At 38.1% G+C, this 27,729-nt stretch overlaps 1 protein-coding gene across 1 annotated transcript in view; it reads left to right on the forward strand.

Moving 5' to 3' along the window:
- POLN (DNA polymerase nu) overlaps positions 1 to 27,729 on the forward strand; it is a 329,088-nt gene that overhangs the window by 257,275 nt on the left and 44,084 nt on the right. Inside the window, exons 18-20 of the mRNA XM_078148556.1 lie at positions 10,695 to 10,826; positions 14,151 to 14,261; positions 22,590 to 22,668. Coding sequence (XP_078004682.1) covers positions 10,695 to 10,826; positions 14,151 to 14,261; positions 22,590 to 22,668 — 322 coding nt within the window. The remainder of the gene's footprint in view (positions 1 to 10,694; positions 10,827 to 14,150; positions 14,262 to 22,589; positions 22,669 to 27,729) is intronic.

Genomic DNA, 27,729 nt, shown 5'->3' on the forward strand with positions numbered 1-27,729 from the left:
TCTGGCCGATCTTATCAAGCTAGGAAGGTGTGGAGTATAGGACTTTCAATAGACTGTGCCCTCTAATACCCATCCTCACTAAATGCAGAGAGCTCATCACCAAAAATTTGGCCTCCAAGGGAGAAACGTTTCCAGATTAGACAGGGACTCAATCTCTCTGACCCTACATGTAGCAGGCATAATTTCCTCATCCGTCAAGTGGATAGATTGAACTATGTAGTGATCTCTGAAATTGCTTCTGGCTCTAACAGTCTGTGATTTTATGGAGGTATGAATAATTGTCACCTGGTGACATGTGGTCTGCTGAGTCTGTCATTGTTACCTTTTGAGCAAAAACTCTTCAGCATTTTTATCCCATTATTCTTAACAGGTGAATTTTTCTAATTGTGCTCCCAGTTCTATAAAATATCCCGCAAGTACTTTAATTAATATTGTGGTAAATCTGTGTATTTAACAAGGTGATATTTTCATGCTTTCTATATTTATACTTCCTAGCCAAATACAAGGTGTAACTCTACATTTATTTGAGTATTCCTTTCATCTATTATGATTTCATTGAGATGCAAACTTTCTTTTATTTCCTACTAGAGGGATCGGGGAGGGGAGGTGGTGCTTGAGTTAAGCTCTGAAGGATATTAAAGTTTCACTAGGTTGAGGAGAGGAGGGTGAGAGAGGGTGGCAGCATTACCTAGCCCCTTACCTAGCAGAATAGCTCTGGTTCTCCTCTATTAAATATGTTGGTTCTTGATTTGATGAGAGAAGTCATATACTAACGAGAGATCTTTTGATAGTAGGGACCTTTAAGAAAAAAGGGCTATTGAATTAAAATGAGATTTTAATATTTTAAAATTCATTTCCATGAGAGTTGCACCTCATGCAGTCTTTTGAATATAATAAGCCATCAATAAGTGTTTTAAATTATTAAGATGAATTTAGCAAAGCAAAAACCACTACTTATGTTCTAATCCTGTTTCTATTACTAGTTTATGTTAACAAGCAAGTCATTTACTTCTTCTGCGGCTTTGTTTCCTACTCCATAAAAAGATGTTAAACAGTCTTGGAGTTCCCTCCCAACTTGGATATCTGCGTTCTATGTTCTGTGATGATATGTTCTCTGACATTTTATATTCTGTGTTCTAATACCTTTCCAATGTCATTCTATGTTCTAATGTCCCTCCTAGCTCCAATATTTGATGTTCTGAAGTATCTTATCATTTGGAGAACTGTATCAATTATAATTATAGCAATTCTTCTATAGAGGTAATATGAAGTCTAGCATTTTAACTTAGCCTTCTCTTGTCTTACATCCTTCTAACTCAGATTTTCAAATCTCAGTCATCCAAAATACATTATAAAATTCTGTTTGTACATTTCAGATTTCATAACATGTGGTCTAGTTTACTTCATACCATCCACCTTATCCTCTGTTAATTTTCTAATCCATTTATCTCTTTTAAGCATGGTGATCATACTTTCTAAACATAATATCAGGACAGGTGATCTAATGTAAGATAGTCTTTGTGTCAAGGCTCCTTTAAAATACACTTTCTTTTCTTCAAATCAGGACTCATGGACAATCTGATATGGGTAATAATGAGAGGTATAAATTTGATTCATCTAATTATTCTCATAGAAATCTTTGAAGCTGGGGAATTTTGTTGACAAAATCCTCTAGATCTTGAAATATTTTCCTTCTGCCTTTATAATATCTGTTTGACCAGGGACTATAAGCATAGTGATAGCTCTTGGCTTTGTATAATTTTTTTTTTCTGAAAGACATCCTATTCTCTAGAGTCTAAAGGGTAAGTTAGAAGTCATTTCATCTTTTAGTGTTTCTCTCCTTTTTTCTTTTGCAGCTTGCAAAATTCTATCTTTGTCATTAAAATTTCAAAGCTTGATGCATGTATGAGGGCATCTTCCTTTAAGGATTGCTCCTGAGTTGCCCCATTAATAGCCATACTGAGGCTGAACTCTGGTCGTCCTCCTCATCTTCCTCATCCCCCTCTCATTGGAACTTCATACTCCGTTCCTGGGATGCTGGGCTCTGATAGGTGAACCAGGCCTCTATATATCACTTCCCATCCATTGCAACATTATGCTGATGCATTCATCCTTCTCTAGGTTCCTTCTCTGGCTTGACTTTATGTGTTGACTTCACCTTTAGGATGTTAGCTGCTCAAAAGTAAAGACTGTCTAACTTGCTTTATCAGCATCAGCACCATAGAGTTTCAATTGGAATAGAAACTGAATAGTTATGGAGATGAGGAAAAAGAAAAAATCAAGGATGACTCTAGGATTGTGAACTTGGGTGACTGGAAGGATACTATTGCTCTCACAATAAATAGGAGAGTTCAGAAGAGGGCCAAGTTTAGGGGAAAAGATGATTAGTCTTGATTTTGACATACTGAATTTGAGATATTTGTAGGACATCCAGGTGAAGGTGTCCATAAGGCAGTTGGTAACGAAGAACTGGAATTATGGAAAGAGGTTAAGGCTGGATATTTATACTTGGGTGTCATCCACATAGAGATGGGAATTGAACGTATGGTAGCTGATGAAATCTCCAAGGGAGAGAATGTAGAGGTGAAACAGAAGAGATAATGGGGTATTTGAGAGATGCTCAAGGAGCAGAGGATAAAGAATGATCTAGCAAAAGAGACTAAGAAAGAGCAGACAAGTAGGAAGAGAAGTGGGAGAGAGGAATGTCATGAAAACCAAGGAGAGAGAATCTGTTCTGAGGGATGGGTTAATAATCTATGTGAGAAGCTACAGAAAGGTCAAGAAGGATGAGAAAAGGCCATTGGATTTAGTAGGTAAAAGATAATTTGTCATCTTTGAGAGAACATCTTAAGAAAAATAATGGGATCAGAAGCCAAATTGTGAGCATTTGAGAAATTAGTGGGTAATGAAGACAAGGAAGCAGAAAGTGTATATGACTCTTCGTAGGAGTTGATCAGACAAAGGAGGAAAGCTATAGGAGATAATTATAGGGTCAGATGAAGGTTTACTTAAGTAGAGGTAAGACTTGATTATTGTGCAGGTGGAGGGGAAGGAGCCAATAGAAAGGTAGTGACTGAAGCTGTGAAGAAGTAGGGAAATGATCCAACAGAAATGCAACCAAAGAACATAAGAGAATTAAAGCCACAGTACAAGTAGAGGAGTGAGCCTTTACAAGAAGGTCCACCTCTCTCAGAGATTAGAGCAAAGGAGGAGAGGACAAGTGTTTTGAGGATTAAAGTTTAGATTAGAAATAATGAGGAAGTTCCTTAGTTTCTCCAGGAAGCAATTGCATTCTCTAAAAGATAAGTAGCAGCATTGAGGAGATAGAATATTTGAAAAACCACCACAGAGAACATGATGAAGAACCATTCATGGAAGAATACAAGTATTTTTGTGCAACAATGAGATTTTATGCACAAATTTTTAGTGGATCAGTTGGCACAATTATATGATCAGTAGTGGTCTGTATTTCAGGAATAGGAGTAGAGAAGGTAGGTTGTTGGGGTAACCCCAAGTTCTGAAGAAGGGAAGAGTAATTGGTGGGAGGACAAGAGGACAAGGGATTCAAAGTTGGAGGATGGTGCCCTGTTGAAATGGTTATATGGAATCATGACTATAAAAGGGGGAAATGAGGCCAGAACAAAAATGTCCTCTGTCAGTCAGTGATAGCCTGGGAGAATAGGGAGGGATGTGGAGTGTCTGAAATCATAGGGAGAAAGAAAAATGGATTCAAGAAGACTGGGACAAAGAGACTGAAGGACCAAATGCAGCATGGAATAATAGAAAGAACACATTCCTTAGAATCATAAGACTTGAGTTTAGATCTTGGTTCTGCTCCTTACCACCTGTGTTACCTTGAGAAACCAATTGCCCTTTCTGGGCTTCAGTGTTTCCATGTAAGATGCCAGATTAGGATGGATGGCTGCCAACCTTCCTTCCAGCTCCAGATCTCGATCCTGTGATTGGGAAAGGAATTCCAAAAGTTCAAGATCATGGAGGAGAATTTTAGAAGATGGTGATAAATTGTGGTATCTCCAGTGGATGACTTAACTAGAGTAAAGCTATACATGATGGAAATTGAAGAGGTCAATGAAATGACAGGCTAGAATCTTCATGTACAAATCAGCATGAACTCCCCAAGCATAAGGGCAGGAGCTATGGAGAGGAAGACTGTGAACAGGTAGTGAGCTTGTTGAAAAAGGAAGGCTATAGATGACAGCAGCAAAGATGGACACCACCCTCCCTTCAGCCACCCAGGTTCACAATTTTGAAATTAGCCTTAACTCTTCACTTTCATCACCCCTTATATACAATCAGTTGCCAACTCATTTTTTCTTTATTCAAACTATCTCTCACATCTATCTCTTCTCTCCACTCTTATTTACATTCAAATCCTTTTCATTTCCTACCTGGACTATTACAACAACCTTCTCATTGGTCTCCCTGCTTCTAGATCCTTTCATCTATAATCCATTCTTCATAGGACTGCCAAACTAATATTCTTAAAGTACAGTTCTAACCATGCCATTCCCCTGCTAAGATGATCCCATAGGTGAAACCTGTGGTTTCTGGTTTTCATTCTGCCATAGTCAGTCACTCCTTCAGGAGACTTTACGTTGTTTTGTTTTAAAATGTTTATATATATTTTCAGTTAACAAGCCTTTTTTCTCTCCTTTACTCCTCCCCACTTAAAAAAGGTAAGAAAAGCAAAACTCTCTTAACAAATTTGCATGTTTTAGTTTTTGTATTTCTCTTTTTCTCTTGCCTATACACTTGCCATGCTTGTTGAATACCCATACTGAACTGACAGTACAGCCCTAAAGTCATTTAAATGGTAGAAGGTGTTCTTGAACGGAAGTGTCAGTGTAAAACTCCTGTACAGGGGAGCCCAGCAGAACCAATTAAAATGTAGTTGGGGAATGTTGAACAAAATACAACACAGAGACTGTTAATTTGTGGTTTTCTAAGTCAATATACAGCAAAAGGATCGATCTCTAGGTTTGACACTACTGCTATAGAATACCGTAAGGACTCCACCAAGGGAACAATTGTGGTGTTAGCAATACCCTAACTCTACTCCCCTATTCTAATTGAATTAGTTTCCGCCCTCCCCCCAAGGTATTAAAAATAACTTCAAGACTTGATTGGCTTGGAACTAAAGGTTGGTGCTATTGACATTACTTTCTGGACATTTGAGTATAAAATAGCCACCAGGAGCTCCAAGCACTCTCTGATACTTGACTGGTGCACTTTGAAAAGCAACTCAAGCAGGGAAGTTTTGCTTAGCTGAATCAGCTTAAGGCGTCCTCAGTGCATGTCCGCATTGAAGATCTTCCTGCTATGACTAAGTGTATCTCTTTTTATTAACTGTTAAAAAAAGACCCCATAGCTCCTAATTCACATACTCTACATTCCAAGCCAAAATAGATGTTCCCCATACCTGGCATTCCATCTACTATTTCTGTACCCCATGCCCAAAATATGTTCTTTCCTACTTCCTCCTCCTGACTCCTTAGCTTCCTTCAAGACTCACCTCAAGTTTAACTCTGTATACGGGGCTTTTTCTGATCTGTCCCATTCACCCCCCCCCATCCACCCACTAGTAGTTAGGATGCTTCCACCCATATTATTTTGTATCTGTATTGTATGTACTTACCTGTATATATGTATATTTTCCCAGTAGAATATAAGGATCTGTTTTTGTTTTTGTCTGTGTCTCCAGCACTTACATAGTGCCTCACTATTGATACTTGTTGAACTGAATTGAATTGAATCTGAGCAGGGTGATACTGATAGGTGGAGCTAACCTAAAAATAAGTCCCGTTGTTGAGATATTTCTGCGGAGGAAGGAGCTGAAAGTGCTGATGGGAAGAAAGGAATGCTCCTCCTCACCCAGTGTGTTGGGCACACAAGTAAAGTAGGGGTGAGTTATCATCTGGAGAAAGCCAGGTTTCTGTGGAAACAATTTGGAAAGATTGTGCGGACAAAGAGCTCTAGGATGGAGTGGAATTTGTCAACAAGAGAAAAGGGTACCAGAAGGAACATTACGAGGGAAGGATCAAAGGAGATGGGGGTGAGGATTTGGAAGGATGAGGATGAAAGTGTTGGGAGAGGTAGCAAGGAAAAGGAGTTATTAATTCTGTGAAATAATAGGAATTAGGGGATTAGGTGGTATGAGTCTGTAGCCCTATAGGGCAAACAGAAAAGTTTGTGTCTTATCTCAGAGGCAATAGGGAGTCCCTGAGGTATTTTGAGCAGGGGGGTGACAGTCAGATATGATCCCTAGGGAGGTTATTTGGGAGGATAAGTGGAGGAGAGATTGGAAAGAGAGAGATCAAAATCAGGGAGACAATTATCATAGTCCAGGCAAGAGGTGATGAGGGCCAGCAGTGAAAGTGTCAAAGAGGGAATAGGCTGCAAAAGTTACTGTGGAGGGAAATCAGTAAGATGATCCTTGAAGTTTCCTATCCCTTAAGCTTTAATTTTAATAGGTTCCAACTTTTATAACTACCTAGTGTCAGTTTTATATAAGTTATTTCATCATATCAATAGCTCATAGGTTTAAAAAGGAAAGTCCTAATGGCATTTCAGAAAGGCTTATACAAATCTCAGATCATCAGAGAGTTCCATTTGGGTTGCTTGGCAAAGCCTTATCTTACTGTCAAGCTGACCCTATGATATGGCCCTTTCTGGAGCAATTTCAAACAAAAGACACAGATACACAGCCCCTCCAAGCAAACAATAGCAGACACACAGTAATTCCAGCTGTCAGGGATGTGGGACAATGGGAAAATTAGATACTAAAGGCTTGGGGTGGAAACTTTGGTGTCACCAACTGCCTCAGCTAAAAGCAACAAAATTATCCTTTTCATAAACATCATAGCTAATGACTCACCATTTATTTACAAATGGTCTCTACTCCTCTCTAAAAACACTCTTCCCAAGGTTTCAGACTGACGGATGTGAAAACTTTATGTGTACTAAAATAAGAGTAAGAAAGAGTAGGGATGAGCCCAGGCTCTAGAGCAGTTTGTGGACAATAGAGTTTGGACTCCAAAGGGTGCCCTGGAATGCACTAGGAGAAAGGTGAAGTGAGTAGGAGTGGGGCTAAGAAGTCATGAGGGGAAATGAGAAGAGTACTGACAGTTCACGAGGTGATAGTTTGAATGTGCTACTGGCAACTAAAACAATGAGACGAAATGCCCAAGGATTAGACTGGGGAGCCAGGACAAGTAGAAGTGTTATCCTAGAGAATGCTGCTTCAGCAAAGCTAAACTAATAGATGCTTTGCAGAGTTTGAAATAGAATTTAGAGTCCTGGTGATGGGTAGAATGTGAGCCACCATGCAATGTCTCTTCCTGGTGTGCCTTGATTATAAGAACTGGGCCTTGGCTTTCTGTATTCCAGGCCTCAGGGAGGGGAGAGGTGAAGGATGGGCTGCAGAAAGCATGTGTGGCAGTCCAGGGGACTCCTCCAAGAGTGTCTCTGTTCATTAATTGAGTCATCATTAATAGGTCATATCAAATAAGACAATGATCTCTCTGCTTTTCCTTTTGCCCTGTGCTTCTGTATTTGTGGGTAGGGCACCTGCTTTAGGATCTCAGCTCAGTTTTGATCTCAGATCCCAAAATATGAAATTGCCTCTTCTTTCCATTCTGGGTGTTGGTTTTTTTTGAATGTGTAAATTTCTGCTTGGCCATTTTCAGACTGAAAGAACGAGGTAAATTATCTGACATAAAAGAGGTGCAAAAGAGATTTTTTAGTGGAAGGGAAGAAGGGAGAGGTGGGGGGAGCATATGAAATTTACTGTCATTAGAATTGGCTCAAAGAAGGAATAACATACATACTTAGTTGGGCATAAAAATCTATCTCACCCTACAGGAAAGTAGGAGAGGAAGGGGATTAGAGAAGGGGGGGGGGCAATAGAAAGGAGGGCAGATTGGGAGAGGTAAAAATCAGAAACAGAACACTTTTGAGAATGGACAGGGTGAAAAGAGAGAGAAACAGGATAAACGGGGAAAATAGGAAGGAAGGAAATATACAGTTAGGAATCGTAACTGAAAAAAATTTTATAGCAAGTTTCTCTGATTAAAGACCATATTTCTAAAATATATAGAAAGCTGAGTCAAATTTATAGAAATGAGTCGTTCCTCAATTGATAAATGGTCAAAGAATGTGGGGAAATTGAGATGCTAATGCACTGTTGGTGAAGTTGTATACTGATTCAATTGTAGAGCAATTTGAAACTACACCCAAAGGGCTATAAAATGCATGTATACCCTTTGACCAAGCAGTACCACTCATCGGTCTATATCCCAAAGAGATAAAAAAAAAAAAGGAAAATCACCTACATGTACAAAAATATATAAAGCAGCTCTTTTAGTGATAAAGAATTGGAAATTGAGGGGATATCTATCAATTGGAGGAATGGATAAACAGATTGTTATATATGATTGTGATGGAATACTATTGTGCTTTAAGAAATGATGAGCAGTGGGGGCAGCTAGGTGGCGCAGTGGATAGAGCACCAGCCCTGAAGTCAGGAGGACCTGAGTTCAAATCTGGCCTCAGACCAAACACTTGACACTTACTAGCTGTGTGACCCTGGCCAAGTCACTTAACCCCAACTGCCTAAAAAAAAAATGATGAGCAGAATGCTCTCAGAAAAACCTGGAAGGACTTACATGAACTGATGCAAAGTAAAGTGAGCAGAACCAGGAGAATATTATATATAGTGACAACAATATTATATGATGATCAACTGTGAATGACGTAGGTATTCTCAGCAATACAGTGATCCAATTCTGGAGCGCTTATAATGAAAAATACTATCCATCTCCAGAGAAAGAACTGATGGAGTTTGGATGCATATTAAAGCATGCTTTTTCTTTACTTTCTTTATTTTTCTTGGGTTTTTTTTGTCTGTGTTTTCTTTCGCAATATGACTAACATGGAAATGTGTTTTGCGTAACTGCATATGTATAACCTATATCAAATTGCTTGCCTTCTCAATGAGGGGAAGGGAGGGAGAGAATTTGGAACTCAATTTTTAAAAACAAACATTAAAAATTATTTTTACGTGTAATTGGGTGAAAATAAAATATTAAATTGGGGGGGGTAGAGGTCAGACCTTCCAGAGCAATGTGGATTTCCTCATGCATAATGATTCTTGAGGGGGGCAGGAAAGGATCATCTACATCATTTCTGCACAGTGTCCTACTTGGACAACAAGGCCAATGAAATGTCCAGTGATAACATTAGATGGGAAGAAAATTGCATATGAAACAGACCCCAGAGTATATTTACTGTCTAAAGGAAGTCTAAGCCACAATATCCAACTACAGTTTTTATGACCCTTTAGAATATCAGGTTGTAAGCCCCAATAGCAACCCCAAGGTCAGTTCTTTTCTAGGGCTCAGCTGATGGGCTATTTAAATGTTTTCATAGATTTAGAGCTGAAAGAGACCTCAGAGGTCATTTGGCCTGACACCCTCATTTTACAGATAGGGAAACTGAGACCTAGTTAAATGACTTGCTTAAGGTCATATAATAATTGGAAGAACTGGGATTTGAACCAAAGTCCTCTTGATTTAAATCCAGCACTCTTGCCACTATACCATTCTCATTCACTTTATGTGTCATTGTATCTGTACTGAAAATCCTGTGAATCTTATGCATATTTTTTTAGGGTGACACCAAGACTGTCTGATATATGATATTTATTTAAAAGGGGTCAGAATGCCTGATTAAGAGGTGGGGACCTTGTTACCTATATTTAGTAAACCTAGATGTGAGTTATTTATGAGTATGAGTTAAATATGAGTATATTTAACGATTTTCTAGTAGTACTCCAGATGAAAGTAGCAAATCAAAGAGAGAAACTCACAGATCAGGCTCCAAGGATCAGACCTAATCTGTGTGAACCTAGTATCTTGGAGGACCAACTCTGTGCCATGAGTGATAGTACATTGTGATAAATGACTGAATTTTCTTTCAGAGTACCAAGATCTCACTAGGAGTAATGGACATTAAATAGGTAGAAACATTAATAGGCATAGGAAATGGAATCTCAAAAATGTAGCAAAATAAATTATAACTTTTTCATGAAGATTTCGTAGTCTTAATTAAGTACAAAGACCTTGAAAAATGAAATTGTGTTTTGTTCATTCTCAGTTGTGTGTCTAAGAAGCAGATCATTTGGTCTGAGATTTAAGAGATCTCTTTTCTAGCCCTAACTCCATTCATCAGTTATTTCAAGACATATGGTATAAGTCATATAATCAGTTTAGGCCTTAATCCTCCTTTGAAAGAGACTACCCATTTATGACTTCCTAAGACCCCTTTAAGAACAACATTTTTATCAGTATGTATGAGAAGGCATTGTAATTCAATGTTAGTCTTTTTTTTTCCATTTGAATTCCTATGGGATCATGGAGGATCATAGTGTATGAGCTGAAAGAGACTTTAGAGATGATCTATTATTTTAGGCTTCCATAATTTTTGGACTAAGGTGAGCCCAAAGTAATTTGTAATCATCAAATGATCTGCTTCTTGACACACAGTTGAGAATGAACAAAATCCAATTTCTGAATAAATAGAATGGTTCTTGCCCTGACTAGTGAACAGGCCCATCATCATTGTATGTGAGATGCCATTTAAGTCTTCTCCTTCTTTGTTCTTTATTAATAATTAAGGCAAAGAACGACTTGCTACTTGCCTTGGAGTAACTGCTCTTCAAGCCAGTCAGTTTATAGAGAGTTTTCTCCAGAAATACAAGAAAATCCATGACTTTACCCGGGAAACAATCATGCAGTGCCACCACAAAGGTAATTAAAACTTTCCACTTCCCTGTCTTCCTACTCTTTCTCAATAATAACAGAGTTTATGTTGCTGCTTCTCTGCTCTGATGCGTGTCACAAATAAACGTGAACCAAACATGGCATGCTTCTTTCTACTTCCCCACTGTTGCTTGTGCTCATATCTTACCTCTCTTTCTTTACCCATTGAATTCCTACAAAATCTTTGAAGTCCAATTCAAATGACACTTCCTTCAGGAAATTTCCCCCTCTAACCTCATGCACCACTTTGTATCTTTCTAATATGCCTGTTATCTAATGCTGTATATATAATTATGTTTATATTTTATCCCTTTATTATGTGATAAGTCCCTAGAAAACAGGGACTCTATTTTTCCTGGTTTTTATCAAAATGCTTTGTACATAATGGGTATTTAATATGTTTTTGTTGAATGAATAAGTGAATGAGCTCATAGGCTTCCGTCAGGAAGGGGACTGGCAGATCTTTCCTAGAACCATGATAGTGTGTCAACACCTGACAGAAATAGGGTACACATACATTAAAAGCTGAAGCTTTAGGAGTACAGGATGAACCTGCTGTCAGTTCCTGGTCTGCCTCATATCTTGCCTCTACATCCTACATCATCGTTTTTGTTAACTGCTTTCTCACTTTTGTCTCAACCCCTTAAATTTTGTTGCGCTAAAGAAACCCAGATACCAACCCAGGCTGGCACTTTTGTTTGTTAGCTCTCACTTGGATCTTAATTCAGAATCATTGGTGGATCCCTCCAGTGATGAGGAACACCTACATCACAGAGTAGCTAATTCCACTTTTGGATAGCGTTTACCGTTAGAAATGTTTTTTCTTACCTTGACCTGAAGTCTGCTACTCTATGACTCTTAACCTCCCAGTACTCCTAGCTCTATTTTGTAAGGGCAAACAGGGCATCTCTCAGCCCAATGGACAAGTCCTTTCTACAGAATCCTTTTCAGATCACCGTCCAGCCTCTTCTCAAATATCTCCACTGATGGAAAGATAATTGCTTGCCAGTGTAAGGAATTCCATTTTAACATAGCTTTGAAGGTTAGGATCTTCTTATCCATAATGTCCCCAAAATTTACACGTATGAGGAAGCAGTTATAGTATAGTGGAAAGAGCCTTGGAGATAACAGAAGACTGAGGTTTGAGTACGAGTCACTCTACCTCTATGGTCTTTGTTGTGTTTATCCATAAAATGAGGGGCTAAACTGTATAGATGCCTTTAAGATGACTTCTAGCTCCAAAGCCTCTGTGAGGCAATTAGACCATTCTTCATGAGAGAGAAGGCTTGAAGAAATCACAGGCAAGCAGATCAGCTTTGAATATTATGTATTGAAAACTACATGATTGAGATTCGCAATTTAAGTATAAACCCCTCCTTCTATCTGTAGCATATATGGCAATGCTCATTTTGTTTGGTGTTTGTCATGTTCAGAATTTTAAAAATGTTTTCAGAGAAAGAGAGGTAGCACGTGATAGTGGAAAGGATGCCGGCTTTGGAGTTAGGCATCCTGGGTTTGAATCCCTGCTCTGCTGCTTATGCCTTGGGTGACATTTAGTAAGTCACAAACCTCTCTGGGCCTTACTTTCCTCATCTTTAAAAGGAGAGGTTTGGAATAGATGGTCTCCCTTCCAGCTGTAAAGCCAATGGCCATAAGTATAGAAATTACCCTTTACCACAAATCATGGGGGAAATAAAATTTCAGATTTGCAGTTGCTATTATCACTCATCGTAAAGAAAGTTCAGTGTTATAAAATTGGTTTCCTGAGGAAATGCAACAGTAATCATTTCTCAGGAAACGTTTTTGATTTTTGAAGAGCATTTCCAACATCTTCCTGTGATTGTTTATAATTGGCTTCTATGCATCCCTGGGGCATGCTGTTACTGGTTACTTTTTTGCAGTACAAGGAAAAACTTTCTATCTGCAGGTCAGGAAAATGGGGTAGGGGCCAGACCAAAATTCCAATTAGCTATGGGATCATTCTTGTTGCCTCAGGCAATCTCCTTATTATTTGCCTAGAACTTTTCCAAAGACCTCCAAGTCAATGAAAAGACAGCAATTTATGCAACCAGTTTGCAAAAGTCCACAAAGGTGAGACCAAAGCGGCCCCAATCCTGTGGTAGAGGAGAAGACACATAACATAGACAGGTGTGATAGAGCCAGCCCAAAATGATTTTCATAACAATACTAAGATGTTGTCATTTCTGATATGATGAGTATTGATAGATGTCACCTACACAAATGAGAGCTCTTCAGAGTGTCTTCTATAATTTTTCAGAGTGTAAAAGGGGTCCTGAAATCAAAAAGTTTGAGAATTGATTTTTTTTTTAAATCATCTTGGCAATAAGTGGAGGATGGACTGAATCGGGCAGAGACTTAAAACTGAGTGACAAACCAAAAGGTTACTACAATGATCGAGGTATGAGGGGAGGCAGGCATGAACTGATGAGGCAGCTATGTGAGTGCAGAAGGGGGCATATCTGAGAGATATTGTGAAGGTAGAAATGACAAGTATTAGCAGTGGATTGGATATGTGGGGTGAGTATAAGTTGAAGATGCCACCAAGGTTGCTGGGAGAGTTGTAGTGCCCTCAAAAGTAACAGGGAAGGTCAGTAGAGGGGAGAGTTTCAAGGGAAAGATAACGAGTTCTGTTTTGATCATGTAGAGTTTAGATGCCTACAGAACAGTCAGTTTGAGACATCCAGAAGGTAGTTGCTGATGCATGACTGAAGAAGTTCAGGTCATAGACTAGGGCTAGATACATACATCTGGAAATCATCTGCATAGAGATGATAATTGAACCCATGGGAGCTCACGAACATTCAGAAAAGGATAACCAGTATGGCAAAGGGCCTTGAGATCGAGATCATGCCATTTGGGGAATGGTTAAAATACTGGGAACATTTTGCCTAGAGAAGGGAAGATTTAAGGAGGACATGATAGATGTCTGCAAGTATTTGAAAGGCTAGCATGTAAATGAAGGTTATACTTGTTCTACAGACATATTAAGAGCGGTGGGTAGGCACTGCTGAGTCGAATGTAGATGTGACGTAAGGATGGACTTCCCAACAATTAAAAAAACTAACAAAGAGGAACAGGATAGAAGTGATTAAATTCATCCGTTCCCCTCTTCGGACATTAGTTTCCTTACCTGTAAAATAAAGGGTTGACTAAATGATCGCTAAGGTCCCTTCTGGCCCCATACCCTACTGTGTAGCATACAAGCACACGAATGTGTCTGTATTTCATGTACTTACTCTACTTCCGATTTACCTATCCATTGTGCCTGTTTTCTCTTTCATAAAACCAAAGGATATGTGGTTTCCATCATGGGACGCAGAAGACCCCTGCCAAATATTTATGCAAAAGATTACCGACTGAGGACTCAGGCAGAAAGACAGGCAGTAAACTTTGTGGTCCAAGGTAAAACAATCACCATTAATTCCTACTCCTTGAATTTGCCAGGTCCGTTATAGTAAAACATAGCTAAATTAATTTCTCTGTGGGTATGAGTTTGCTAATATACTCTACTTCTCTGATAGTGCTTTCCAGTGTATTTGTGACTTCTCTTAAATGCCTGTTTTGATTGCCTTGTCAACAGTTTTTAGAATGTGACTTTTTAAAATCTTACAAAAAATGTTCAAGCCAATAGATGCTAACTGCAACAAACAGTCAACAAGAGCTGAGTGAGTTTAGCTACTCTAGCAAATAGTCCCTCGTGGTTCCATTTCTTGATTATCAAACTAGTGCCGATTACTGACCATTAGCACTTGGGCAGCTTAGCGATCTAATCTCTGTAGCCTGAGATCATGACACTTAGGAGCACTAGCCCGAGTGCCACGTCACTGAGAGGCAGTAGCATCTAACAGATGGCAGGAAAGTCAGTTGACTGGAACATTTCAAGGGCAGCCACAAATGATGATGGCCACCTAACTAACAACGATGCTTGAGTACTCTTGATGAAACATGTTGCCAAACTCCTGACAGAGGGGTAATGGACTCAAAGTGCAGACTGAGACGTGTATTTTGAAGACATGGCCAATGTGAAAATTTATTTCAGTTTACTGTAAGTGTTTGTAACAGGGGTTTTGTTTTTTCTACTTTCTTAATAGGGAATGAGAGGAGGAAATGGGAGGGAGAGAAAGCTGATCTTTGTTGAAAATAAAATAAAATTTTCATTTTAAAAATAAGCATCATGAGTCAGTAATTCCCACTACCAAAGGAATGGCCCAATAAAACCCTGTAAAAAAATTAAACATTAAGGTGTGACCAGTCACAAAAGTGGTACCTGAAGGCACTTGAACACCTGGAATATACAACCCTAGTGATAAGGCATAAGAACATTTCAAAGCAATGAAACAAAGACGTCACATAGGCCTCCACAGCCAATGCTAGATTGTCTGGACCTCTAAAATGGGAAAAGTTGGCATGACTGTTAGAATACACTATACATTTTTTAGGCGCAAACTGATCTCTTTTTTAAATTACTTTGTTTTTAGTTTTCAACAATCTCTTCTCTAGCTTTTGAGTTTTAAATTTTTCTCCCCCTCCCTCCCTAAGACATCATGCAATCTGATATAGGCTCTACATATACGTTCCTATTGAACATATTTTCACATTAATCATGTTGTAAGGAAGAGTTAGAACCAATAGGAGGGACCGCAAGAAAGAGGAAAGAAAACAAAACAAGGAAAAAAAGAGCAAATAGTATGCTTCAATCTTCATTCAAACTCCATAGTTCTTTCTCTGGATGTGGATAGCATTTTCCATCATGAGACTTTTGGAGATGTCTTAGATCCTTGCATTGCTGAGAAGGGCTAAGTCTATCAAAGTTAGTCAGCACACAATGTGGCTGTTACTGTGTACAATGTTCTTTTGGCTCTGCTCACTTCACTCAGCATGAGTTCATGTAAGTCCAGGTTTTTCTGAAGTCCACCTGCTCATCATTTCTTATAGCACAATAGTATTCCATTACATTCCTATACCACAGCTTGTTCAGCCATTCCTCAATTGATGGGCATCCCCTCAATTTCCAATTCTTGGCCACCACAGAAAGAGCTGCTATAAATATTTTTGTACATGTGGGTCCTTTTCCTGTTTTTATGATCTCTTTAAGGATACAGCCCTAGAAGTGCTATTGCTGGGTCAAAGGGTATGCACATTTTTATAGCCCTTTGGGCATAGTTCCAAGTTCCTCTCCAGAATGTTTGGATCAGTTCACAACTCCACCAATAATGCATTAGTGTTCCAATTTTCCCACATCTTCTCCAATATTTATCATTTTCCTGTAAAACTGATCTTTTTACTTGACATGATAAAAGGCCTTGCAGAATTCCCATCTCCATTGACATATTAGGAAAGATGAAGACTTTCTAGGATAGAAAAAAAATAATTTAAGAAAGCTAAGAATAAAAGTGTTATAAGGAAAAGGGAATTGAAGCCAGGGTCATGAGTCTGCTTAATAAACGTTATGAAGGGGAGAGGAAGAAGAAAAACTTGGGAGCTATACAACAGGAATGAAAGTATTCCCACAAAGGGCTGCAGACTTCTTGAGGAAAAAGCAGCTTCCTATGTTCCATAGAACAACAAGGGATGGCCACAAATGCCAGCAGTTATTACCCAAAGGAGACAAGTGCCATGTTGGTGCTTGGTGACAAAGGGGCATGTGGCCAATTAGCTGAGGGGTCATCTTCCTGGAAAGGATGTATCCAGGACACGACAGAAAACCTGTGCAGATTTACCAAATCTATGAAGTGCTACCCATCATAGTTGGTTCATTGGGGGACAATGGCCACCACCAGAAGAAAGCATTTCCAGGGAGTGGGAAGCCCTGGGCAAAAAACCACAGGACTTGGTTGCACAAGTTATACTTACATGCATCTTCCAATTAAAGGTTGTGACTTCTGAAGAGAAATAATAAATCTCACTTATATAACACCTTAAGGTTTACAAAATGCTTTTCCTAAAACATCCTTGTGAGGAAAGTAATACAAATATTTATTCTTATCTCCATTTTATAGCTCAGGAGAGACTGAGGCTTTGAGAGGTTCTGGGACATACTCATTGTCCCATTGTACCAGTGGGGGTTTGGGGCTGGGAAGTCATAGAGATGGTGAGTGGAAGAAACCATCAGGGAATTGACTTATGATTTTTCTGGAAATAAGGCAATATTGGTTTGATGGCATAAAATAAAACCAACTTAGCTAGAGCCCAATTTCCTCCACTTTCTCCTCTGCCTGTGAGGTTAAGAAGGACAATGAGTTGTTAGAAAGTTGTTAGAAATATGATATTGTGGGGGCAGCTAGGTGGCGCAGTGGATAGAGCACCGGCCCTGAAGTCAGGAGGACCTGAGTTCAAATCTGATCTCAGACCAAACACTTAACACTTACTAGCTGTGTGACCCTGGGCAAGTCACGTAACCCCAATTGCCTAAAAAAAAAAAAAGAAGAAGAAGAAGAAGAAATATGATATTGTGGAATGAGCACAGTATTTCAAGGATGGCTCCAAGCACTAGACCGTGAGCACCTAACTCCTCTGGGCCCAAGTTTTCTCTCTTATAATTTAAGATGTCTTCCAGTTCTAAATCCTAATTGTATTAGTCTGTGTCAAACAGAGTAGCTTTAGCTTTGCTTAAGCCACAGGCTGGCAACGTCTGCCAGGTTTTTTACCTGCCATCAAGGTTTGCTCAGAGTTCATTGCTCTGAAGTTGCCTGACTTCTTAATAAGGTTCCCAGTTCTCACATTCATTTGCTTATCACCACTACCACAGCTACTCCAGGGACAATTCTGTTTGGGGCTATAGTCCACGATTTCCCAAAAGGGAAGAGACAGCAAAAGAGGCACCCAGTTGGTATCATATGAATCAGGTACAAAACTGGTCTTTTTCCCCCACAGAAAGCAATGATAAGCATAAGAGAATCATACCATTGTAGAACAATTTAAACAGGAGTCAGAAACTCATCTTATAGCCAAGTTATAATCTAAGCTCATCAAGACATAGTATTAGCAGAAAGGCAGAAATATTAAATGCATCCTTTTCAGATCATGATGCAATAAAAATTATATGTCATAAAGGGCCATGGAAAGATAGACTAAAAAATAATTGGAAACTAAATAATCTAATCCTAAAAAATGATTGGGTCAAACAACAAATCATAGAAACAATCAATAATTTCATTCAAGAGAATGACAATAATGAGACAACATACCAAAACCTATGGGATGCAGCAAAAGCAGTTCTTAGGGGAAGTTTTATATCTCTAAATGCTTACATAAATAAAATAGAAAAAGAGGAGATTAATGAATTGGGCATACAACTAAAAAAACTAGAAAAAGAACAAATTAAAAATCCTCAACTAAACACCAAATTAGAAATATTGAAAACTAAAGGAAAAATTAATAAAATTGAAATTAAGAAAACTATTGAACTAATAAATAAAACTAAGAGCTGGTTTTATGAAAAAACCAATAAAATAGATAAGCCTTTGGTTAATTTAATTAAAAAAAAGAAAGAAGAAAACCAAATTACTAGTATCAAGAATGAAAAGGGCGAAGCTACCACCAAGGAAGAGGAAATTAAAACAATAATTAGGAATTATTTTGCCCAACTATATGCCAACAAATTTGACAATCTTAGTGAAATGGATACATATTTACAAAAATATAAATTGCCCAGATTAACCGAAGAGGAAGTAAAATACTTAAATAACCCCATCTCAGAAAAAGAAATTGAACAAGCCATTGATGAACTCCCTAGGAAAAAATCTCCAGGGCCAGATGGATTTACATGCGAATTCTATCAAACATTTAAAGAACAATTAATTCCAATACTATATAGACTATTTGGGAAAATAGGTGAAGAAGGAGTCTTACCAAATTCTTTTTATGATACAAATATGGTGTTGATACCTAAACCAGGAAGAGTCAAAATAGAGAAAGAAAATTATAGACCAATTTCTCTAATGAATATAGATGCAAAAATTTTAAACAAAATATTAGCAAGATAGATTGCAGCAACTTATCAAAAGAGTAATACACTATGACCAGGTAGGATTTACACCAGGAATGCAGGGTTGGTTCAATATTAGGAAAACTATCAGCATCATTGAGCATATCAACAAAACCAACAGAAACCACATGATCATCTCAATAGATGCAGAAAAAGCTTTTGATAAAATACAACACCCATTCCTATTAAAAACACTAGAAAGCATAGGTATAAATGGAGTCTTCCTTAAAATAATAAATAGCATCTATCTAAAACCTTCAGCAAGCATTATATGTAATGGGGACAGGCTAGAAGCATTTCCAATAAGATCGGGGGTGAAACAAGGATGTCCATTATCACCACTGTTATTCAATATTGTACTGGAAACCTTAGCTTTAGCAATAAGAGAAGAAAAAGAAATTGAAGGCATTAGAATAGGCAAAGAAGAAACAAAGCTATCACTCTTTGCAGATGACATGATGATATACTTAGAGAATCCTAGAGAATCAAGTAAAAAACTACTTGAAATAATAAACAACTTTAGCAAAGTTGCAGGCTATAAAATAAACCCACATAAATCATCAGCATTTCTATATATTACCAACAAAGCCCAACAGCAAGAGATAGAAAGAGAAATCCCATTTAAACTTACTGTAGACATTATAAAATATTTAGGAGTCTACCTCCTGAAACAAACCCAGGAACTCTATGAACACAATTACAAAACACTTTTCACACAAATAAAATCAGATCTAAATAATTGGAAAAACATCAGTTGCTCATGGGTAGGCGAGCTAATATAATAAAAATGACAATCCTACCTAAGCTAATTTACTTATTCAGTGCCATACCAATCAAACTACCAAAAAATTATTTTATAGAGTTAGAAAAAATAATAACAAGATTCATTTGGAAAAACAAAAGGTCCAGAATATCAAAGGAACTAATGAAAAGAAATGCAGGGGAAGGTGGCCTAGCAATTCCAGATCTTAAATTGTATTATAAAGCAGCAATCATCAAAACTGCTTGGTACTGGCTAAGAAATAGGGAGGTGGATCAGTGGAATAGGTTAAATATGCAAGACACAGTAGTCAATGACTATAGTAATCTATTATTTGATAAACCCAAAGACCCCAGCTTCTGGGATAAGAACCCACTCTTTGAAAAAAACTGCTGGGAAAACTGGAAAAGAGTATGGCAGAAACTAGGCATAGACCCAAATCTCACACCATATACCAAAATAAAGTCAAAATGGGTTCATGACTTAGATATAAAGGCTGATACCATAAGTAAACTGGGAGAACAAGGAATAGTTTACCTATCAGATCTATGGAGAACAGAAGAATTCATGACCAAACAGGAGATAGAGAACATTATGAAAAGCAAAATGGATAATTTTGATTACATTAAATTGAAAAGTTTTTGCACAAACAAAGCCAATGCAACTAAGATTAGAAGGAAGGTAGAAAATTGGGAAAGAATTTTTACAACCAGTCTCTCTGATAAAGGCCTCATTTCTAAAATATATAGAGAATTAAGACAAATTTATAAGAACACAAGCCATTCCCCAATTGATAAATGGTCAAAGGATATGAACAGACAGTTCTCAGATGAAGAAATTAAAGCCATCTATAGTCATATGAAAAAATGCTCTAAATCGTTATTGATTAGAGAAATGCAAATCAAAACAACTCTGAGGTACCACATCACACCTATCAGATTGGCCAACATGACAAAACAGGAAAATGATAAATGTTGGAGAGATGTGGGAAAATTGGAACACTAATACATTGTTGGTGGAGTTGTGAAATGATCCAACCATTTTGGAGAACAATTTGGAACTATGCCCAAAGGGCTACAAAAATGTGCATACCCTTTGATCCAGCAATAGCACTTCTAGGGCTATATCCCAAAGAGATCAAAAATGGGAAAAGGACCCACATGTACAAAAATATTCATAGCAGCTCTTTTTGTGGTGGCAAAGAATTGGAAATTGAGAGGATGCCCATCAATTGGGGAATGGCTGAGCAAGTTGTGGTATATGAATGTAGTGGAATACTATTGTGCTGTAAGAAATGATGAACAGGCTGGCTTCAGAAAAACCTGGGAAGACTTATATGGTCTGATGCTGAATGAAGTGAGTAGAACCAAGAGGACTTTGTACACAATAACAGCCATGTTATGCAATGACTAAGAATGTTAAACTGAACCCTTCTCAGCATTACAAGTATCTAAGACACTTCCAGAGGCCTCGGGATGGATAATGCTGTTCACATTCAAAGAAAGAACTATGGAAGTCGAATCGCTCTCACTTATTTTTACCTTCTGTTGAGTTTTGTTTCATCTTTCTGATGGCTCCTCCTATTGGTTTTAATTTTTACTTACAGCTTCACTAATGTGAAAATATGTTTAAGGGTATGTAAATGTAAAGCCTATATCAGATTGTGCGCCGTCTTGGGGAGGGTGGGGGGGAGGAAAAGGGAGAAAACTTTTCAACTCAAAAGCGTATGGAAAAAATAAAAAAAATTTAAATAAAAAAAAGACATAGTATTACTTGGCAGTTCTGTTAACTAACCACTTCATGTTTCACCTCTACTATACCATCCTATCAAAATCCAGGTGTGGGCCATGAACTTTTCTGGTGACCCCATATTCTTCGATGTTTACTATACCTTTGGCACTAGCCCATTCCTGCTGCTTCTGTAACATCAGTTTGCCACTTTTGGGGGCACTGAAGCTGCTGCCTTACTGGCTATCCAGGACCTCGTGACCTTCTGAAATTCACAAGGTCATCTGGATTTGGTGCTACTTAGTCACTTCATTGGAAAAGAAAACATAAAAAAAGAAAGGCAGTCTCACCACAGGTACAGGCTTGCCTAGATTTCTGGCTCTGTGGGGCGAGGTGTGGGGTAAAGCTTGCACTGTTCCCCCACCTAACTCTCCTGCATGCAACTTAGAATAGTTCAGGCTTTGAAACAAGAAAGAAAGCGAGAGAGCTGAGAGGCAGCAATATAGTATTCCCACAGAGTTATGGTGAGCAACCACTTGGACAGACTCAAACCAATGATGAGTAGCAGAAGCAGGCAGAACATACTTGCACATGTTCAGATTTCCACATCAGCATCAGGACTGGTGACTTAGACCACTCCAAAAAAGGGAGAAGAGAACCCGCTATATATGATATAAATAAAAATAGCATCATCGCATCAGTAAACAGTAGACCTTTGGCCCAAGATAGCATACACCAGCCAGTGTGCACTTCCCACTAGAATTAAGGTATCAAGAAAAGCTTCAGCAAGGCCTTCCAGAGAGGACACCCAAGATAATAAGGGCTTTCCACTCTCATAAAGAAAGAGAGAAAAAGAGACACTATCCTCTTCTCAGCTAACTTAAAACAACTATTACTAAGAAAAATGGGCCTGCAGCATTGTACAGAAAGCAACACAAAGCAGATTGTCTCTGAATATCTGTTAAGGAAAGGTACGTGCAAAAGCTATGTTCATAGTCTAGGAAAGATGCTTAGGAGACGGGAGTGGATAATGTGCCCTGACTTAACAGAACACTGTCTCAGCTGGAAGAAAAGACCTGCAGACTACAAGGGTCCAGGAATAAATGGTCTGGACTAGTCTGGGAGTCATGTTGAACTCAGCCATAAGGGTGAGGGTGAGGAAGGAGCTAGAAGAAACTGATGGTCAGGGAGGTGTACTTCTTTCCCTCACTGATAAAAAACAAACAAACCAAACAGGATGCTCTTCCTTTTTTAGGTTCTGCTGCTGACCTCTGCAAAATGGCCATGATCAAGATATTTGCTTCAATAGCCACTTCTCCAAAGCTGACAGCCAGGTTAGTGAATGACTCGAACATTTATTTAGCTATTTCTTTTTTTTTCTTTTTGGTGAGGCAGTTGGGGTTAAGTGACTTGCCCAGAGTCACACATCTAGTGAGTATTCTGTGTCTGAGGCCGGATTTGAACTCCAGTCCTGCTGACTCCAGTGCCAGTGCTCTATCCACTGTGCCACCTTGCTGCCCCTATTTAGCTATTTCTGTTAAAGAAACAAGGTCCTGAGGCATCTTTGCTATAACTCCTTAACCAAAGCAGAACAGCAGTAAGAATATTGAACAGGAGCTGTACACTTAATATCTGTGTGACCTTGGACAAGTACCTTATATGTAAAATGAGGTGATTGTACTGGATGAGCTCCAAGGTCTGTCTGAGCTCTAGAGCTATGATCCTATGATCCTATGACCTCTCTTAGCTCATTTGTAAAATAGGGATAATAATCCTTGTCCTATTTGCTTCATGGGGCAAATTGTGTTCTTATGTGAGCATGAACAAAAAGTACTTTGTATTCATTCATTCTTTCCACGAACTTAAATTAAATGTGCAAAGCGCTCTGCTTTGTAAACTTTGAAGAAGCACTGCATAAATCTCAGTTATTTTGTCATTGCTTTAACTTCCCAAATATTGTTTTAGCCTTTTCTTTAACTGAGTTTTGTGTGACTGACTGTATGAATATATAATCTTTAATCTGTGAACTGTACAGTTTTTGTAAGCAGAAGCTTAAACTGCTATCAACTGTATTTTTAAATGTATCCTTTGTGCCTAGTTGTGAAATCTAAACTTTAAAAGTCATCGTAGTCATCACTGACATAAGCCCAAATGCTGGTTCCCAAGGCAAAGCCTAGGCATAGTCTAACATTCATCATAGATCTGGAAAAAGTATATTTAAAGGGTTCAAAGGAATTAGGATCCCATGGACTAAATTGTAGGAAGTCAGCATAGGTGGAAAAACTTTCAGGAATGAAATTCTGAAGACACAAAGTGTCTTTTGAGTAGTACTATGAAGTACTTTTGAGGAGTAAAAAAGGAAGCTCTCTAAAGAGACTGATGTCACCAACCAATTAAGATTTTTTCTTTTTTTTCTTAATTTATTTTTCTGTATTTCATTAAACATTTCCCAATTACACTCAGAAAAAATTTTTCAGTCATTTTAAAATTTTGAGTTCCACATGTCCTGCCTCCCTTCTGTCCTTCCCCCTCCTTGAGAAGGGAAGCAGTTTAATTTCGATTATACACATGAAGTCATGCAAAATATATTTCCGTATTAGCCATGTTGCAAAAGAAAATACAAACAAAATAAAACAATAAAAATTAAGTTTTTTTTTTAAAGTATGCTTCGATATGCATTCAGTTCTCTCTCTGAAGGTTTATGACATTTTCCATCGTGGGTCTTTTGGAATTGTCTTGGGTCATTGTCTTGATCAGAATAGCTAAATCTTTCCTAGTTGATCATAATACAATATTGCTGTTACTATGTACAATGTTCCCTTGGTTCTACTCATTTCACTTTGCATGAGTTCATGTAAGTCTCCTCAGGTTTTTCTGAAACCATCCTGCTCATCATTTCTTAGAGCACAATAGTATTCCATCACAATCATACTACAACTTGTTCAGCCGTTCTCCAATTAATGAGTATCTCCTGAATTTCAACTTCTTTGCCACTTCAAAAAGAGCTGCTGTAAACATTTTTGCACAAATTGGTTCATTTCCCTTATCTTTGGTCTCTTTGGGATACAGACCTCAAAGTGGTATTGGTGCATCAAAGGGTATGCACAGTTTTATTGCCTTTTGGGCATGGCTCCAAATTGCTCTCCAAAATGGGTGGATCAGCTCACAACTCCACCAGCAGTACATTAGTGTCCCAATTTTTCCACATCTCCTCCCGAATTTGTCATTTTTCTTTTCTGTCATATTAGCCAATCTGATAGGTATGGGATGGTACCTCAAAGTTGTTTTAATTTTCATGTCTTTAATCAATAGTGATTTATAACATTTTTATGTGACTGTTGATAGCTTTGATTTCTTCTTCTGAAAACTGCCTATTCATATCCTTTGGCCATTTATCAATTGGGGAACAACTCAGTTCTCTTTGTATTTGAGAAATGAGGCCTTTATCAGAGAAACTTGCTGCAAAAAATTTTCCCCCAGTTTCTTGTTTTCCTTCTAATTTTGGCTGCATTAATTTTGCTTGTGCGAAAGCTTTTTTAGCTTCATGTAAACAAACTTATCCATTTTACTTCTCATAATCCCCTCTATCTCTTGTTTGGTCATAAAACTCTTCCCTTATCCATAGATCTGACAGGTAAATTTTTCCATGCTCCCCTAATTTACTTGTTCTATTACCCTAATTTGTGTCTCATTCACTTATTTGTTTTGATCTTATGTTGTTATGTGGTATGAGATGCTGGTTTATACCTAGTTTCTGTCAAACTGCTTTCCAGTTTTCCCAGGAATTTTTGTTAAATGATGAGTTCTTGTCCCAAAAGGTTGAGTCTTTGCATTTATTAAGCACTAGATTACCAGATTACTGTAGTCATTCACTACCGTATATTGTGTACCTAATCTATTCCACTGATCTGCCACTCTATTTCTTATCCAGTACCAAGTTGTTTTGATGATTACTGCTTTGTAATATAGTTTGAAATCTGGAACTGCAAGGCTGCCTTCCTTCGCTTTTTTTCACTGATTCCCTTGATATTCTTGACCTTTTATTCTTCCAGATGAATTTTATTACTATTTTTATCTACCTCTATAAAGTAATTATTTGGTAGTTTGATTGGTATGGCATTGAATACGTAAATTAACTTAGGTAGAATTGTCATTTTTATTGTATTGGCTAGGCTACCCACGAGCAACTAATATTTCTCCAATTGTTTAGATCTGATTTTATTTATATGAAAAGTGTTTTGTAATTGTGTTCATATAGTTCCTTGGTTTGTCTTAGCAGGTAGATTCCTTAGTATTTTATATTGTCTGCAGTTATTTTAAAGGGCATTTCTCTTTCTATCTCTTCCTGCTTGGTTTTGTTGCTAATATATAGAAAAGCTAAAAATTTATGTGGATTAATTTTGTATCCTGTGAAGTTGTTAATTGTTTCAACTAGTTTTTTAGTTGATTCTCTAGAGTTCTCTAAGCATACTATCATATCATCTGCAAAGAATGGTAGTTTTGTGTCCTTATTGCCTATTCTAATTGCTTCAATTTCTTTTTCTTCTCTTATTGCTATAGCTAGCATTTCTTTTACTAGCAAAGACTTAAGTGACTTGCCCAAGGTCACATAGGTTGTAAGGTAGAAGAGGTAAGACTCAAACCCAAGCTTTCCAGAAGGATCGTTTATGTCCATATGACTCAGAAGTAGGTAGCAGCCATCAGATACAAGTCTTGGCAAGTTCTCTTGCACATACATGCCTTAGAAAGACAGTAGATCATAATGTTAAATTATTTAAAAAGAAAAATCTTTATTGTTAATGTCAGTTTACAAATAGTATATTGGTCTGAGTACCCTTGAGCAAGTAGACAAAGATCATGGACACTTCTTAAGTTTTTTATCATTAACTACTGGAGTTATATGTGTGATAGAAGTGATCTGTATTTACAAACCAATTAAATTTTCTCCCCAGCTGAGGGGGCCTTTAGCTATTTGGTCCTGGGACAGTTTCCTCCCTTATCTGTAGCAGCTGTCTTTGTCCAAGACTCTGAAATAAAAATTCTAAAAATAGCATGTAAAAATATATAGTTATTGTTAGAAACTTGAATAAAGCAGTGTTGTATTTGGAGTCAAAGGATCTGAGTTCAAATATTGTCTCTATTGAAAGTAAAAAGAAGATTCTGGGAAGATGGCTGAATAAAGCAGGAAATACGCTTTCCCAAATTCCCCCACAAATAATTTAAAATAATGCCTCAAAGTAAATTTTAAAGTGGCAAAAAAAAATTGTCAGGTAAAGCAGTTGTCCAGCCTAAGACAACTTTGGACATTGGAAAAGACCTGACCTCCCAGGGTGGTGGTCTGACCTGATTGAAGTGAAGATACCCCCCAGGCAGATACCGCTGAATCAACAAGCGACAAGCTCTGGGGGCAGCTGTGTAGGTGGCAGCCTTAGAATCAGGAAATTTTGCCCATGTAGGGATCTGGCAGTTGATCAAGGGAAGATTGCATGGCCCTCTGCTGGCTGATGTGAGACATAGGTCTCCGATGCTCTGACCAGACATGGTCCCAGGCTGTGACTGGGGGAGGAGGAGTGAGTGTAAGTGAGGTTGCAAAGGGGTGAGGGCCCTGCTGGCTGTGGTCAGTCTCAGGAGAGTGGAGTCCTTAGTTTTGGTTCCAGGGCAGGGGGGTGAACTGAAGCTTTCAGCTGCAGGAGAAACCACAGGGAGTAAGAGTGTTTGCAGTGACAGTGGGGGCCCTGGTCATGGCCTGGGGGCAGAGAGGAGCACTTGAGGTCAGGGCCCCAGACCTGGATAGAGCTCAGAAAACAACAGCACAAAAAACCTGAAGCCTGAGACATTATTCCTCACACCTGAGGGCTACAGCTCAAGTCTAACACAAAGTTAACAGCTGAGAAATAAGATGCTTTAAAAAAGTGTGAGCAAAAGAGAAAGAACCTGATCATAGATAGCTACTATGGTGATGGAGAAGATTTGGGTTCAAACTCAGAAGAAGACAGTGACGTCAAAACAGCTACTTCTACTTCAAGAAAAAATATCAAATGGTCACAAGGCCAAAAAGAGTTCTTGAAAAAGCTTAAAAAGGACTTTAAAAATCAAGGAAGAGAGGTTGAGGAAAAATTAGGGAAAAAAATAAAAGTAATGCAAGAAAATCAAGAAATTTATGAAAAGAAAAGTCAACCAATTGAAAAGAGATTCAAAAACTTACAGAAGGAAATGTATTTTAATAAAACATATTAATAAGCTCCTTTTAATTTTCTTTCCTGAGTTTTGCCTTGTTAATCAAGACAAAAGCCCAAACAAAGAATTTTATTTTTTAACACCTCCTAGTTACTAGCTATGTGATCCCTTTCTGAGCCTCAGTTTCTTTATCTGTAAAATGAGAGCATTAGATGAGA

The sequence above is a fragment of the Phascolarctos cinereus genome, unplaced genomic scaffold, assembly GCF_003287225.1.
Source record: "Phascolarctos cinereus isolate Bilbo 61053 unplaced genomic scaffold, phaCin_HiC Scaffold_9;HRSCAF=440, whole genome shotgun sequence".
NCBI classification, from domain to species: Eukaryota; Metazoa; Chordata; class Mammalia; order Diprotodontia; family Phascolarctidae; genus Phascolarctos; species Phascolarctos cinereus.